We start from the raw sequence: 18,493 nt of genomic DNA, 5'->3' as shown, positions 1-18,493 counted from the left end.
AATTAAATGTTGCATGGCGACTTGTTTCAGACTGTCACCATGCAACATTGTGTAGACGGCAGGTCTGCAGCCATCACTTAAACTTATTTTGTGCTACTTTTGTCATTGTTGTTGTTGTTGTTGTTGTTCTCCTTCTTCCTTTTCTTCTTTGTCAAGATACATATATTATCTTATTTGTGAAAGGATTTCTTGAAAAAAGGTGTAGACAACTATGTCTGCTTCTTTCTGGCCCCTTTCATTCAGGAGTTGCATTATTGTTTGTTTTTTTGAATTGTTATGTATTGTTTTTTCGATGAATGAAAAAAAATAGGGCTGGGACTCGATTAAAAAATTAATCGAATTAATTAGAGGCTTTGTAATGAATTAATCACAATTAATCGCATTTTAATCGCATATAAATATTTGACCTGAGAACAGTGAGAAGCATTTTTTTTCACATGGATTTTAGTATACCATTGAATGACTGAATACATAAGCTTAAGCATTCAAGGTGGTACTTAACCAAGACCAACAGACTAGGGATGCAAATTATCGATTAATTCATTAATGGATATTTGATACATACAGATTAAATGGTCTTTCCTTCATACACTATGATGATTACTGTAGTATTTAACTAGGCTACTTAAATCACAGTAGCATCAACTGATTTGTTGAACTCAGCCTGATGTAAACATTAATACAACTCAGTAACCAATCACACAGCTCCATGTTGTCCCTGTGTGATGTTCAGGGACAGGTCAGGACAGTCTGAAGACAGACAGCTCTGAGGGTGAAGTCCTATCATAATGAGATGAGCTGCACCTGTGACAGTGACAGGTCATAAATATAGTGCTGCAGCGGAGCAATTAGCGCTATATAGCGCATTTAGCGTGCGCCGTGTCTGTGTATCTATGTGCAGGCAGAGATCAGAGATGGTGTTTTAAATAACCATGCTAGCGTTTCACCAGCTCTCATCTCTGCCAGTCAGCCTCTCAAACTGCCGCCTCTCTCGCGTGCGGGCGCACCGCAGTAGACACATGTGAGAAAAAAAAAAAAAAATCTGTTAAAGTCCCGGCCCTAAAAAAAATAAACTAAACTATTTAATATGACTTGAAATGCTTTAGGAAATGTAAAAAAAAAAAGTCTATATATGTCAAGTCAAAAATAGTTTTATCAACAACATCATCAAGAGCTAGAACGACCTCCTCGTGGTTTTCTGCTTTTACTTTCTGTGTTTCTAGACTTGTGTAAAATATGCACTTTTTATGTGAAATTGTGGCTTTATATAATCTTGAATAATGACTTCACCTTTGACCTTTGACCACCAGAATCGAATCAGTTCATCTTTGAGTCTGAATCAAAATGTGTTGCCAGGTTTGAAGAACCTCTCTGAAAGCGTTACTGGGAGTCAGCCTGCAGCTCTTTCAATTGAATCTGTCTCCCTTTGTCATGTTTTTATAGACATACAGTACATCTCTCCACAGTAGAAAGAGAAATGCACATATAAAAATCTAGATGTTGTTGTTTCCCAGGTTCATCGATTCAACGCAGCGCAGGCCAACTCTCAGTCGCAGCAGAACGTCCACACCACCACTCTGGCCAGAGCCAAGACTGAGATCCTGAGAGTGATCGACATCCTGATAGAGAAGATGCCTGGAGACGTAGTGGATCTACTGGTGGAGGTAAACAACCACAGTTCATATTTTACATTACTAATAATGAAGCAGACAGTGTTTTCCAGGCAATACAGGAGACCCACAAGCACTTTTTCCCCACATTTAATTTTTTTTTTTTTTTTTACTTCAAACATAACTATGAGAGGACGGGAAAAAGGTTCCAATAACTCCAAATGATCATCTATAGTCAGGCTTCAGTATCTTGTTGTCTCCAGATAATGAGCTAAGCTTAATCATCTGTTATTTTGAGATAATGACATAATTATTTCCATATGTCAGGATAAATGGATTGCATTATGTCAACATATCAACTTAATTTAATTGAGATAGATGGATAATTAGACTGTTGTATTGAAATGACAAAATAATTATGAAGAGAATGATTATCTTATTATTTTGAGACAAAGTTCTGTTTTCTCAAGATGATGGGATAAACAATACTTCTCAGCTTCCGTAGATTTGAGTGACTGTTCTTTGTTCATATTGGCAGCACGATGGGGATGGGTGGGGGGAAAGAAAATAAGAAAAATGTTGTATGTTGAATATCTGTGATCAATATTCATTTCTTCAAATAAAAACATGTAAAAAAAAAAAAAAAAAAAAAAAAAAGATTAGAGTGACTGTAGTATAAACTTTTGGTTAAATGACTCATGCTCTCTGCCCCCCTCACCCCCCCCTCAGGTGATGGATATCATCATGTACTGTATTGAAGGTTCTCTGGTGAAGAAGAAGGGACTACAGGAGTGTTTCCCTGCCATCTGCAAGTACGTTTGTATACAAGTGTGTTAACAAGCCCCCCCCACCCCCTACATTTCCTTATAAGGTCAGTGAGGGAGGAGTTAAGGCAGTTTGACCCCGGAGTGACCACTGATGTCAGAGGTCAGGGGTACATTCACGGGTGACAGATCAGGCCATGTGGCAGCTTCATCTGTGAATGTGTGAATATATTAATATATTTTCTGAATGTGTTGATGTATCTGTCTCCAATCGTATTTTCTACTAACACACACACACACACACACACACACACACACACACACACACACACACACACACACACACACACACAGACTGCTGTTTGTTGGGGCTTTGCATCATTCTTCATTCTAAGTCTCCTGAAATGTTGTCCTTTCTTTGCTAAATGAATTAACTGTCAGAGACTTTAAAGTCTGTCACAAACACCTTCATTTCCTCCCAACTTGTTGTGCAGTGTTGATCTGGATGTTACAGAATGTCTTGTCTCAGATACTGTGAGACAGTCAGTACGTTTACATGACACTTGAAAAAAACTAATTATTGCCATTGTTGGAGAACTCCGATTAAGACACCCAGATAATGCGATTGGAATTCGATTTTCGCGGTCATGTATACACCTTAGTCGGAGTATAACTGGACAATGCATGTGCGCATGCTCCACAACAGTAGAGACGGCACAGAGAAGCCGCCCGAACCCCGCAAAGTAGAAAAAAAGAAAAAAAACCAACGTCAGCGCCGATTCAATGCATTTCACACAGCGCAACCAGCAAGAGTGTTTTATTTAAAAAAAAAAAAAAAAGAGAGAGAGAGAGAGATGAAAAAAGGAAGCCCGTATCCTATTCTCAGTGTGAATCCGGCCCAGACTGGTGCGTCTGGTCGGGAACTGCACTTGAGAATTTATTATTAAGCTACTCAGTTGTTTATATTCAGTTTTTTAGGAGGTGACAGAAAAGTCAACAGGACAGGAGGCGTATTAACCTGCTGAAACGATGGGTGACGCTGCATGAGGGGGCGATGGACCCCGTCAGTTATTCCATTTTCTCAGTTGCATGTAAATTGAGACAAGGACAGAAGTCTGATTAGACGCCAAAATCGAAATTTGAGCATAGCTGGATTAAGCTCTGCATGTAAACGTACTGAGTATCTGACCTGTACCTGCGCCTCTGCACTGGACACTAGTCAGACACCATGTTAGACTCCAGGTTGTTTGATTTGTTTGGAGGGTCCAGGTATCCATGCCCACATCTCTCTGATCTCCAGACAGTTGCTGCTGGTTCTTCTTTGGGCAGGGCAGTAATCTCTTGTTTATGACAAATTGAACTACACAAATATACACGCCGTAACATCGTATATGATAGATAATGTTGTCTACCGCTCTATTGATTTCTCACCGGCTTCGTTGTAAACAAATGCACATGGCCGAGGGTTAGCAACACAGAGGAAAAGTGACCAGACTTACATAGTTCCTCTTTGGGGGAAACGGTGATTTGGCTTTTGTGTTCAAATAGTGAAACTCGTACAGTATATAGATTCATTCCACACAGACTGAAATCTTTCATGTTTTTATTTATTTGAATTGTAATGATTATGGCTTACATTTAATGAAACACAAAATTCAGAAAATCAACCAATTAGAAAAAGAGTAAACTTTCATTATTGGTGGGAGCTCTGAGTTGATGTGGTGTTCGATTGCACTTTTTCAAGTATGAGGTCAGAAAGATCCGAGTTCCGACTTGTCTGGAATGCAGCTTTAGTCTGGTTCAGTAGCTCCACTATCATGACCTCCATCATATTCTAATTTATGGAGATGCACCTGTATATGTGGATAACAGCCAGTTAAATGTTAACATGTGTCTGTGGTCCATCCCCTCAGGTTCTACATGGTCGGATACTGCGACCGCAGTCACCGCATCGCCGTGGGAGCCCGTCAGGGCTCGGTGGCTCTCTACGACGTTCGCACTGGAAAATGCCAGGTTCGTTGAAAAGCTCCCACTGTTCATCCATCCACCCATCCATCCATCCATCCATCCATCCATCCATCCATCCATCCATCCATCCATCCATCCATCCATCCATCCATCCATCCATCCATCCATCCATCCATCCATCCATCCATCCATCCATCCATTAGGGATGGGAACGACACGGGATTTGGAAAATCGATTGTCGAGGCCCATGTGTCGACTTTTTGTTGAATTGTCGGCCCTTTTTTTTTTTTAACAGCAGCAGCAGATATGCGCCTGTCAGCATGCGCGCACGCTCCCGTCACATGTGAAGCAGAATGAGGGTCAAGTAGCTATCCCATTTAGAAAAAGTGGATTTGTTTTATTTAAAATCTTTTATTTCATTAGGGGAAAAGTGGCACTTTCTGCTGTTTATTTGAATAGGAAATATTGAAAGACAAAATGCAATTTACACATGGAAATCCCACAAGCCCCGCCCCCTCGACATGTCGACACTATTTTATTTGTCGAGGGGAACATGTGTCGATTTTTTGTCGATTTGTCGACAAAAAGTCCCATCCATCCATCCATCCATCCATCCATCCATCCATCCATCCATCCATCCATCCATCCATCCATCCAATAAGTGCTACATCTTTGTTCCCAGTCCCTCTAAAGCCTCTTCTATCAGTCTCTCCATTTCTCCATATTTTGGTTCATTCTTGGGTCTTTTTTGATCTTTGATTGATAATCAATCATTGGATTCATCCGTCTAACTCTTCTTTATTCTGACCATTTGTTTCTCACACATCGTCCAGTTTTTCTATCCATCCATGAAAATGACTGACTACCTCCTATGAGAGGGAAGGAGAGGAGAGAAGTAACGAGGGGTATAAATGAGGGGAAATGAGAGAGGAGGAGAACAGACAGACGGAGGGAGGGAGGGAGGGATGGAGGGAGGGAGGGAGGGGAGGAATTTTGTCGCCCAGACTTATTTTTTTTCCCTCAGCAATTGATTAATGATGAAGCGATGACTCTCTTAATCATGTTTTTGTCTTTGCACACATTTACCTTTGATTGTGTGTGTGATTGTGTAGAGTGTGTGTGTGTGTGTTTGTATGTGCTTGCCTGCCTTTATGTGTTTGTGTGTATTTCTGTGTGAGTGTGTGTGTTGGTAATTTGTTGTGTATTGATTTGCAGTAACCTGAGCAGTCTAGTCTGGTGGAGGGGGTCATTTATATCTGATAACGGCACTGGCCCCTGTTCACCCAACATCTAGTTTGATTGTGTGTGTGTGTGTGCGTGCGTGTGTTTGTGTGGATGGCATAAAGACACTTTCCTTTGTGTGTTATTTGGAATCATTAACATTTAATAGATGATTACTTTGCAGGAAGTGTGTGCGTGCGAGTGTGTGTGCTGGAACCTTTTCAAGTGTTTTATTTCAAATGTAAGATGGTCTTTATAAATAACCATGGTGTCTTTAGGTTTGATTAGTTATTGTTCTTTATATTGATCCTGCTGCTTCCTCCTAACTTCCTTCTGTCTGTTACTGGAGGCCAAACAGCTCAACGACAACACAAACCACATGAAGCTGTATGCAGCATATTTAGCAGAATTTCCTGCTGACTAGGAATCCTGCCAACAACACGGCAACGTTACATTCTGATCATCAGGCATAGCAACATGCTACTTTTTCACCAAGTTATCACATTGACCCACTGTCAGTGTGTGTCTGTGACTGTTAAAGAGAGCACTTTTCACTGTGTGTAAGGTTTTAACTCCACCTCAGAGAGATGTGGATACATAGCTGCACACAGTTGGACTGAAAATCAGATCAGCTTTAAAACATCAACTCTGAAATGAGTCAGTGATAAATAATGATGAAGGTTTATTAGTCAGTAGGCAGATTTCTATCACCACAGAATTAGCATAAAGAGGTGAGAAATGAAACAGGGAGGAAGGTGCAGAAAGAAAAGTATCAGGAGAGCAAGGAGATGAGGTGTGTGTGTGTGTGTGTGTGTGTGTGTGTGTGTGTGTGTGTGTGTGTGTGTGTGTGTGTGTGTGTGTGTGTGTGTGTGTGTGTGTGTGTGTGTGTGTGTGTGTGTGTGTGTGTGTGTGTGTGTGTGTGTGTGTGTGTGTGTGTGTGTGTGTCCGGCCAGCCGTAACTAGCTAGTCCCTGCATGACCATCTGCCCACAGCTTTGATCAGCCTGTGTGAACACTCCTTTGTTAGCTGCATTACTCTATGCGTGAGTGTGTGTGTGTGTGTGTCCACCTGCTTGCTCTGCCTCTTTAACAGACTCTACTAAGTCTACTAATGTGCCAACTATCCACATATAGATAGCACATTAGGATATGTGTATGTGTGTGTACAGAGAGAAATAGATAGATAGATAGATAGATAGATAGATAGATAGATAGATAGATAGATAGATAGATAGATAGATAGATAGATAGATAGATAGATAGATAGATAGATAGATAGATAGATACTGTAGATAGATAGATAGATAGATAGATAGATAGATAGATAGATAGATAGATAGATAGATAGATAGATAGATAGATAGATAGATAGAACGATAGATAGATAGATAGATAGATAGAACGATAGATAGAACGATAGATAGAACGATAGATAGATAGATAGATAGATAGATAGATAGAACGATAGATAGAACGATAGATAGATAGATAGAACGATAGATAGATAGAACGATAGATAGATAGATAGATAGATAGATAGATAGATAGATAGATAGATAGATAGATAGATAGATAGATAGATAGATAGATAGATAGATAGATAGATAGATAGATAGATAGATCTCACCCACACACAGTGGTCTCCCCAGGCGTCAGGTGTATTGAAGTACAGAGTGTTATAAATGGTTTCAGTGTGCTTCACTGCTCTCTGATAGGCTGATTGATTTGGTTGGCAGTCCACCGTGACACATACACACACAGACGCACACACACGCGAGACTGATTATAATATATATGAAAGCATCAATGTTTGATGCACATTAAGCAGTTGATCTCTGCATCCTGTCTTTGGGTGCTTCTCTTCTGTTTCTGAACTGAACATGAATGTGGTGACTCACTTCTACTGAGCTGCTCTAATTGGATCGTTCCGGTGTTAAAGCCCCAGTATGTAACTTATTTGGCTTTTTATTAGCAAAAATCTGTCTTTCATAAATACGTATTTCACTGAAGTGGAATCCCACCCACATACAAATGAAAGCTTTCTCGTACCTTAGAATGAGTTGTTACAAGTCGTTACAAATACATTAGTGGGCGACGCACCGAACCGAGGCGGCCATGTTGCATCGCCATTTTTTACGTTGAGTGGCAGCGTGACTGTAGGTAACCACGGAAACTCAGTGGAGCTGTGGGCTCGGCCTGTTAAAACTGTCACCACTGTGTAGTGTGAGGAAGGACGGAGGCACTGATGTTGCATTCAGGTGCAGTCAGGCAGACGGCCGTCAGCAAACCAACCGGATGTCATTTTACTCCACCAGAGAAAGACGGTAAAACAATACCACATCACCATGACAACATATCGTCAGGCCTGTATTGTTTTGCCTCGTGCTGGTGGACCACTTGTTTACATAGACGCTTGTTTATCCTGTTACATGCAGCGTCTGTTGTCTGTCTGACGTCTGCCCCATTTCACCTGAATGCAACATCAAGAATACGTTCAGATATGCAACCGCACCGCTAGATGGGGGGAATTCCTACATACTATACCTTTAAGTGTAAAATTGCTCTTATAGAATATGTTTAATTTTAGTATCATTTTGTTTTAAAATATTATACATTTTTATCTCAGTTCATCTGTGTGCTTACTGCTTACTGCTTACTGTACCTAACATTTACATATTGTCATCACCTTTATTAAAACATATAGCACATTAAATATTAAACCAGGAGCCCTGATTGGCCAGTTGTGTTAGCAAGACGTGTTTTTGTGTGTGACTGAGACTGATGCTCAAGTTTCTATAGGAACCTGAGGGATCATTACTTGAATTCTCTATTCACTGGACTCTGAAATATCACTGAGAAAATGATTTCAAAATGTTTTCAAAAGCAAAGTCAGAAGTTGAGGAGCTGCAGGATCAGTAGATGAATCTCGCTGTCACTCAGGTGGATGAGTGAGTTGCTCAGTCCCTTGTCTTAGTGTCCAAAAAGTCTCTTTGGGTCATAAGTTGTGTTAATACCTGAGGGACGGAGGTTTTTAAAAGCGACTGCTCTTTGGTTGGAGCTGATGAATGTTTGCAGACAGACTGTGTCCTCTCTGTCAGCCTGTGATCATTGTAGCTTCAGCAGTGCTAATGGTAAATGAGATTTGGGATCTCGCCAAAGAGAAAATAACAGATGAGAAAGCCTGATGGAGAGAAGCTAAAAGACAGAAATGAAGGGATTCGTCAGGAGGTGAAAGGGAGGGATGATGAAAAGAGGGAGAGACGGGAAGGAGGGCAGGAAAAAAATATTTGAGGTGGCCAACACTGCTGGAATCTAATAGGATTCCCCCCCAAAAAAGGAGGAGGGAGAGAACGAATTAAAAAGATGAGATTTTTTTTATTTCATTGCATTATTTTCTCTGCTTTAATCGCCACAGACGGGTTATTATTTCAGGGTCTGGGCGCCCGAGGCGACGCGTCTTAATCTGATCTGGAGGTGAGAGTCTGTAATCCCAGTCGCAGGCGGAGGCGGGGCGGGGATTTCTGGGAGGGCATTTATTGCGTTACACATCCTGCATCTGGTGGGACAGTTTATTGCGTTACACGTGGCGCAGCGTCGCTTTATTTTGTCCCCTGAGTTCTGGAGGCGAACGGCAGCATCTGTTGGACCAGAAGCTGCCCCTCATCTGATGGAATTATCTCCTCCCAACCAAACACTTACTGTCAAGGAAAATCTGGGCAGCATCGCCGCAAAACAAGTTTTCCTGAGACGTCGCCATAAAATTTCAACAAAGACCAAAATATGTTCTTCATCTCGTCTTAATTACAGTAGAGAATTTATTGCAGTCTGGGTCCGGACCTGGAGCTGCTCGAATCCATCACTCAGAAGAATTTGTTTGTTCTCATTTCAGCTGCTGTGTGTGATGAGGAATCATCCGTGAGCTGGAGATACTCTGTGTGTTTTTCAGATTTTCATCTATAAAATGTCAGTGACGCTGCTTTACACACACAGACACACACACACACTTTTTATCCCGTTGTGCCCATTAGTAACAAACAATAAACCACTCAACCAATAAAAGTGACTAGGGCTACCTAGCAACTGCTGCCCATCCACATCCACATCCCTGTGAACAGGACGGCCTGTTAGACAAGTGGTGGGTCCACACAGAGAGTCCCTGGTTTGACTTATTGTCAACCAGACTCTGGTTGCTGACTCCTCTTGCAGTTTCTGCTGTCCTATTTCTGCTGTCCTATTAAAGGTAGAGTAGGATGTAGGATTGTCTTAAATTTATTTTTTAAAAATAGACTTATACAAAGGAAACCCTGCTTCATCATCACCTATGGCAGTGATCATAAACTGGCGGCCCGCGGGCCGAACCCGGCCCGCCGAACCTTCCAATCCGGCCCGCGACTGAGTTCTGATAGTTAACAAGTAGCTATTATATTTCTCGGTCTCTGTTTGTGTGCACCTGTAAGTCAATGCGCTGGGATAAGGAAGCGCCGCGGTACCCAAAGCACCGTGCATGAACGTTTAGGGAGCTGCTGGACTGCAGGGTTCTCTCTGCCTGTCTGCAGAGGTGAGCTGCCTGCTCGATTTTGTCTGCCGCCTTGGTTAAACCGGGTGTGCACGGGCGGGCCGTTCAGATGTAGCGTCTTTTGCGCACTCAAACCCATTCAGTGTAGATGCGTGTCATGCACGCTCACAACCCAAAAACAGCTGGACCTGCTTCTCCCTCCGGTGTTGTGTCCCGGTTCCCCCTCGGCCTGTGTCTCTCCTACAGTTTCCCACTGAGCTCTGCCTGTGTGTGGAAAAACGTCTCCTCCGAGATGTAGAATGTGTATTATAGAAGAGAAACACTACTGACTACTCAGGACTACTGACTTGTATCATCAGAACCGATTGTCAGCCTCCTTTCATATTTAAGCTGGAAATCACAGGGCAAGTCAGCAGTGTAAAGCTCCAGCATGTGGGAGGATCTGAAAGTCCAGCTGTCAAGATTTTTCATTTTATATCATACCAAACACCAAAGATGTGTATAAATGAAAATGATGAGCTTACAGGTAAAATAGAATATAAACAAATACATTATTAGGCAAAAAGGTGAATTTAATTTCAATCTAGGCCTATTTGAATGTCTGGCCCCCAAGGTGTCTGCTGAGAAAGATTCTGGCCCTTCAACAAATATAGTTGATGACCCCTGACCTATGGGCTTCTACTCATGTGTGGTGGTGACTGTGTCTGCCTGTATTTTGTTGTTTTTGTGTAGTCGGTATGTTTCTGGGTGGGGAGTTCATGTGTTCTCCCCAGCCAATGACAGAGAGCAGGTGAAGTTGGCCGTGCGGCGCCGTGGGCTCACGTGAAACATAGCGACTGGTCACCGTCAAGCCGGAGAAATGGCGGATACACACTTAGCAGCGAAATAAAGGAAATTCAGTCTGAGTGAGGTGCTGCAGGGTCGGGCCCAGACCCGACCGTTAGGGTGTAACAATACATGTATCTGTATTGAACCGTTTGATACAGTGGTCTCGGTTCGGTATGCACTATGAATTGAACAATACGCAATTTTATATTTATTTTATCGACTCCTGACGATGCGCTCTGTGCTGCAAGCTCAGTGGATCTGCGCTCGACTACCCCGCCTTAGGCTGCATTGTCGAGCGCAGATCCACTGAGCTGCGCCACCCAGAAGCTACATGAGAAGCTAGCTCGTTGCAACATGGCTAATGCCTTACCTGAAATGGAGGATCCTACTTCAGATCTGGCGTTTGGAACTACGTAGTTTTTCGTATTAAGTATGACCCTCGTGGACAAAAATACAACGGTATGTCGCAAGTGTCACACAATCGGTGGAAATACAACAAACATGACAACACATTTATGCCAACATCACCCCGATGCGAAAACAAGTGGAACCAGAAAAAAACAAGAAGCAGATGGGTGATTTATCAGATGCATTTGTTTTATTAATATTTTTTACAAGGTGCTGTTTTTGTTTTATATGGTTCTAACTTTAAGTATGCACAGCAGACTACTTTTGAGTTGAAACTAATGTTGGTCATTTCAATAAACTACAAGTTAACTCATTGAGTGCCACGCTCCTTTCCAAAGTTTTAGTCAAGTGTACCGGCAATTTAGACCATTTTTGACGATTTTTGTAGAGCCACAGTGTATTCTATATTATTGCCAACACATACTGTAGCTCATTTGAAAGGTGAAACTCTATGCTTCAAATGGCCACAAACCGTTTGTTTCTACGTGCCTCTGTTCCTGAGAAAACCCAAGTTAAACATGGCTGGGTTTCACCAAAAGCCCTGCTTTTTTTCTAGAAAAGGAGATACAGCGTCTTTTATGAAAGCTGCTCTGTTTGTGTCTGTCGCTGCCTGTAGGTGTGAATGTGAGTGTGTGTGTGTGTTGTTTGTCTCTATATGTGGCTCTGGTGACCTGTCCAGGTGAACACCTTCACCCTACGTCAGCTGGGATTGGCCGCCCTGCATGGATAAGCAGTGTAGCCGATGGATGGATGATGGATGGTGAAATAACACCGCTCTCTGCAAACAGAGAAATTACATTTTTTTTTCCTTCTTTGTGATTTTATTTTATTTTACCACATTGCCCACAGAACCTGATTCTTGTTACAGTCTCAAAGAAAAAAGAGACTGCTAATCAAAGGGTTCACTGATGAAACTGTCCAACAGCCAAACTTTCTTCAGCTGCTTTTAAAAACGACCTTCCCTCTTTTTCTCTCTGCAGAACATCCACGGTCACAAGGGTCCAATCACAGCTGTGTCTTTTGCACCGGACGGCCGTTACCTGGCAACGTACTCCAACGCTGACAGCCACATCTCCTTCTGGCAGGTAAATGACATGAATACAGACACACACTTACTGTATTTAAAGAAAGACATCGTTTGACAACCAACCAACCAGTCAACTGTTCACGCCCAAGACAGATGTCACAGTAACATTTTCAGCTGTGTAAGTTTAGCTACAGCTAAAATTAGCATTAGCTGTTTACTTATCCCTGTTGTTGACAGCTTCAGCCATTATTGTGTTTACAAGGCTAAGAGGCTAATGCTTCTGGAGGCTACAGCCACTCTGGCTCATCTCTATGTTCCCCGCTTATTAAAATAAGGCAGGAAACATAGCAGTAGCATTAAAGCAGAAGTAAACGATCCGGTGGTTTTGGCTAACTTCCTGTCAGCCGATGGAGTTAGCAGTCCCCGCCCTCGTCCCTACGTCACCACATTCACGCACATCCCTTGGCTGCACACACAGAGAGGACCGCCCCTTTATGCCGTTCTCTCTCCTCATTGGATAAAGGTTGTAGGATACAAGGACAGTTTTCTCCTCGGTTTACAGACCAAACACTCTATATACAGTAAGCGATTGCTGTCGGAAGATAGAACTATTTAAGACTTATATTAACACAAACATTCCTCTCACTTCTGCTTTAATTTGTAGTTTTAACATCTCTAAACACACACAATGGAACATAATGCAGAAACTTACCCTTTGGATGATCTGTGGTGGGCAATCTGGACCATAATATCCTTTCCAGAAGGTTTTCAATCCAGCCAGTGCAGCGATTTTTCAGAAACTTTGTTTAGTAAATCCACCATGATTATTTATTAGTTTCTTTGGTTTTGTGATCGACTATTATAGTTTTAGACTTTATTTTTTTAGACTTTATTTATTTGTGCATATAAAATAAAACAAAACATTTACTTATATCTCTTACTAGTAAAAGGTTACGATAAAAGAAATGTGCAGGTGAGGTCTGAAACCCGAAAGGCTTATAACATGATCTCACCTTGATCTAACAAATAATTGAAGTACAGTAAAGAAATAATAATCACATACCTTGTGCAAGGTATAGAAATAACAATTTTTTAAAAAAAGATAGGAAAAAAAAGAAAAAAAGGGGAAGATGTTGATAGTAAAAATAAAAGTAGTAGTATTAATGATAATTTATTTAGTGTAAATAAATAAATAAACGAAAAGAGGTGAGAAAAAAAAGCGAGACAAAAGAAGATAACTGGTCGGGTTAGGTGGGTTAGGCTTAGGGCTGGGAACATAAAACCTTTTTATAGTAAGCGGGGAACATAGAACCCTTTTTCGTGTAAGCAGAGAACATCACCTTTTTTGCAGGGGTAAGAAGGGAACATAGAACCCAGGCAACGTACCTGTTAGCATGCTACCTGTTAGCATGCAGAGCTTTTATGCTGAACCAGCAGCGTTTCTTCTACATTGAGCTGTTCATGCTAATTTAAGTCATATAGCAATAGCAAAGTCTACTATTATTACTAACAAACTACTAATGAATAGGCCTAGATCATTCTTACTATTTAATCACATTTTTGTTTTTAATTTTAAGTATTTATCACATTTCTTTTACAAACTAAAGGTTTTATGTACACATGAGCATCCAGCTGTACATGAAAAATAACATCTATTTATTCATTTATTATTTACCTATTCATTATTACACATTTTGATCCTTGTTTGTAATAATTTGATACATTCAAACAGAATATGCATTCTAGAAACATCTAACTTAGGCTAACATTAATGCAAAGTAACATGACACACACACACATACACAACCATGAATTTCTTATCTTCTTCCCAGAACTGTTATTTTGAATGAAAGGTCTTTACGACCTCTGACACGACTGTCTGCAGACACACACACACACACACACACACACACACACACACACACACACACACACACACACACACACACACACACACACACACACACACACACACACACACACACACACTAATGGCATTACTGTAAGCATAAACCACTGCTAGCGCGCCGGCAAGACGGCTGCTGTGGTAATGAGCTGGCAGACGCTCTGTCGGTCAGCGTGTGTGTGTGTGTGTGTGTTCCAGAGAGAGAGAGAGAGAGGGAGGGGCAGTGTTGTCTCAGGAAATGATAGAGTTTCTCTTTGCTGTGTTTTTCCTACACACACACACACTCTCTCTCTCTCTCTCTCTAGCTCGGCCTTCTTCACTGTTGGCCTCACTAGTTAAACTCAGCATTTCCTCAGAGGATTGATTCATTCCATCACTAACAGGAAGTAGTGATGAAGGTTTTCCCACCAAAATGTTCATTAACTGCAAACATTGACGGTATTGACTAGTACCTGTTATTATGGTGCTCCACAATACCAGGTACCAGTTGGATAAAGACTTCTACTCACCTGTGATTCCTCTGATCTCTCTTATTATTCATAACCATTTTGATCTTACAAATAATGCAAGTAAACTAAAAAAGAGAAGTCTTATCTTAGGTCCTGATGTACTTCAGAATGGAAATAGTTTGATGCTGGAAACATGTTTATTCATTAATGTCGGATTAGGCTTCAGCTTTCACTTTCCTTGTTTTTTTGTTGAATCATTGCAAATCTTTCAATATGCATCATGTGATGATAGTATGAACTGAAAAACAAAAAAAACTGCTTCCTGCTGGTTAATATAGGCAGATATGTGGTTATCCATTTTGTTCAGCTTTTTATTTTTTTTATTTTTTGTCATTTAAACTTTTATTGGCAGCCAGAGAGTCAAAGATACAGGACTGATAAGACAAGATCAAGTTAATCATAGTTACCAATACAATTTTTGATTCTTATAGAGAAAAAATGAGAGGAGATAAGAAAAAAAAAAAAGGTAAATAAAAAAAACTTGCGCATACAAATACAAAGAAATGATGTGGTACATATACAATAAATACATGAATTTAGTGGGGAAGGAAGAGGAGAAGAAAGAGAGAGAAAAAAAGGCGAGGATGTACAGAGATCGATTATCAGAATCATATTCAGATTTATTTGCCAAGTATGTACAGACATACAAGGAATTTGACTCCGGTTTATGCGCTCACTTGTACACACATAAGAAAGACAGCAACTGAGCAATGACACAATACAACAGAGAACACGTACAAGTACAAACATAGATAAGTAAAGTGGCAGGTGGATTAAGGTGGTCAGTCGGTAGTAGGGTTGCAAAATTCCGGGAATTTTCATAGTTGAAAACTTTCCATGGGAATTAACGGGAATCTATGGAAATAAACGGGAAAAAATACAAAATTTACAAAATTGAAGGTTGGCCCTTAACAGAGAACTTAAATATAGTTGGGGAAAATATATTGTAGCATAACCTTGGCTAAAACAACCAGATTTAATCCAATATAGTAAGTCATATTTTACTCACCATTCATGTTTTTGTTGTTCAGTAAAATAATTGATTGTTCATACAAGAATTAAAACTTGATAATTTTTTTTTTTTTAATTGTATTATTTTGCATGGATGTCTGCTTAAATGGCTGCCAAAATTCCCCAGTTTAAAGCAGAAGTGAGTGGTCCGGTCGTTTTCGCTAATGCTGCGTTCCAGGCAGGCTTTTGAAATCGTAAATTACAGCTTCAAGTCACAACTTACGACTTTGTAGCGTTTCAGGCAACCCACTCGTGTTTTTCCGACCTGTTTTACCGGTGAAAGTCACTATAACGGCCACTCGTAACTTCCGACCGGTGAACTCGTACCAGATCGAACTGGTACCACTTCACGGTCGGAAAAATACGAGTTTCCTTGAACGCACCATAACAGTCCTCGTCCCTACGTCACCACATTCACGGCGTTCCTTGGCTGCACACACAGCCCTGCATGCCGTTCTCTCTCCTCATTGGATAAAAACTGTAGGATACGATAAATGTTTTCTCTTCGGCTCAGAGCAGAGCAGAGGGACTGAGAGACCCGTGTTTCAGTCCAAACACTCTATGTAAGTGATTGCTGTCGGAAGATATAACTATTTAAGACTTATATTAACACAAATATATCACTCACTTCTGCTTTAACTTCCCATGGAAAGTTTCTGGAATTTTACCGGAAATTTACTGGAAATTTTCCACCCCTTTGCAGCCCTAGTCGGTAGTGCAAATAAACAATCTCAATAGTTCAGGGGGACTTAGTTACAGTTGGACCTGACCAGTGTTTGTGACCTTTAAGATGGTTCTCCAGATTGGAACTTCTAAATATTAGTTAGATGGATGATTTACATGCAGTATGTTTGTCCTCCTCAGATGAACACCAGTCTGCTGGGCAGCATCGGGATGCTGAACTCGGCCCCTCAGCTCCGCTGCATTAAGACCTACCAGGTTCCTCCGGTGCAGCCGGCGTCCCCGGGCTCCCAGAACCACCTGAAGCTGGCCCGCCTCATCTGGACCTCCAACCGCAACGTCATCCTGATGGCCCATGACGGCAAAGAGCACCGCTTCATGGTCTAAACCAGACCCTCACCTCTCAGTCGTATCTCTGTTCTTTTATCGGACAGTTCTGCGCCTTTTACTTTTTTTTTCTCCTCTGAGGCAGAATCTGAAAAGCTGTAGCGTGAGTTTACTAAACTGGTCACTTTCATTTTAGCTCCCAGAATTTTTCCTGAGCTGCTGAGTCAGTCAGTTGAGAGAGTGTGAAATGAGGGAGGCTGATAGTCAAGTCTCATGTGGTTTTAATTCAAAGGTGAAGTATAAAGACTTCTGGTCCCGGTTTGGACTGGATTATTCTTTGGCGATAATTGAGTGATGTGTTTAAGGGCCGTGGTAGAAGCCTTGTTTACATTTTAGACTGCATTGATGTATTTTATTCATTCACACCTTCGTCTCATTCCTATTTATTTGTTGCATGTCACAGATCTTCACTGTGTTGGATCCCACAGAGTTTTTAGTTTACTGATTATGAGAATCGTATTAATTAATAATTAACTATTAAATGTTTGGAAGTTACTGGAGCCATTTGTGGATTTACTTTGCAGAAACACTGGACTGGTACATACGACTGAAAAACCAATTCATCTTTGGCATTTTATTCATTTTCTGCTTTTTATATTAAAGTTTGTTTGGGAGTGGATCCTGTTTAGTTTTCACAGCTGGAATGAATCATTTCTAGTCGACTGTTCTTCTCTTGAAAGCTTCGGTCCGCTCTGAACTCTGTCAGACGAGTACACACTTTTCACATTTGTGCGTTGGTGTGTGTTTGCACTTTGGTGCTCCGCTTTTTACTTTTGTGACACCTCGGAGGCTTTTCCATCCTCCGCAAGCTTCACACAGATTCGTGCGTCTGTGTATGTGTTTACACCCAAGTGTATTTTATCTGTTAAACACACATTCTCACTTCAGACCATTCGTCCTAAAAGCTGCGGTGCAGTAAACCTTGAGATGCTGGAGGTGCAGCAGTGAGTCACCACAGATATGTAGAGACTCAGTGAGTCTAAAGCATATGGTCACTCTGCTCACATTTAAGGTGGATGGCAGCAACACTGGGGGGTTGTGGGATATATAGACAATATAGACTACAAGGAATGGTAGAGTACTGACTGCCAATAGAATCAGCTTCATCAGAAATAAATACGGGACTTAAAGGGATAGTTCAACATTTTGGCATAATCCCTATAGTCATAGCAGTAGGTTCATTACCTTTAATTGTCGGTGCAAGCTATTTTTAGATCGGCGGGGCAGAGACGTGAGCTACACTGTATTTCCATGTTTTTCTCATCAAATTAAATACACAATCCAACAACTCCAAGTAACTCTGGTGGACAAGTTGTGACCTGCACATTCACCACGCTATGAAATATGTCTAGAATGTAGTTCTGGCTACGCATTTGCCTCTAAAACTCGGTCTGGTAACGTTCCATTATTATTTCATAACATGGTGAATGTGCAGGTCACAACTTGTCCACCAGAGCGTTTTGGAGTTGGGTTGTGTATTTGATGAGTTTGATGCGTTAATATAATACATCCATGGTTTGATGAGGGAAAGGCGGAAATACTGTACGCCAGAGCTCACGTCTCTGCCCCGCCGATCTAAAAACAGCTTGCACCAACAATTAAAGGGAATGAACCTTCTCTATGACTATAGGGATTATGGCAATACGAGAATTTGCCAA

The 18,493-nt window shown here is 41.1% G+C and overlaps 1 protein-coding gene across 2 annotated transcripts in view; it reads left to right on the top strand.

Annotated features, from left to right (window-relative positions):
• wdr7 (WD repeat domain 7) overlaps positions 1–17,330 on the top strand; it is a 146,725-nt gene extending 129,395 nt beyond the window's left edge. For both annotated transcript variants that reach the window (XM_083983743.1, XM_083983742.1), the window contains 5 exons: positions 1,515–1,664; positions 2,340–2,422; positions 4,288–4,387; positions 12,295–12,399; positions 16,632–17,330. In XM_083983743.1, the coding sequence (XP_083839869.1) occupies positions 1,515–1,664; positions 2,340–2,422; positions 4,288–4,387; positions 12,295–12,399; positions 16,632–16,835 (642 nt within the window). In that variant the 3' untranslated portion in view covers positions 16,836–17,330. The remainder of the gene's footprint in view (positions 1–1,514; positions 1,665–2,339; positions 2,423–4,287; positions 4,388–12,294; positions 12,400–16,631) is intronic.
• The last annotated feature ends 1,163 nt before the right edge of the window (positions 17,331–18,493 follow it).

Source organism: Trachurus trachurus (genome assembly GCF_905171665.1).
Source record: "Trachurus trachurus genome assembly, chromosome: 12".
NCBI classification, from domain to species: Eukaryota; Metazoa; Chordata; class Actinopteri; order Carangiformes; family Carangidae; genus Trachurus; species Trachurus trachurus.
Note: the sequence above shows the minus strand (reverse complement) of the source record. Positions and strands in the feature narration are given on the sequence as shown.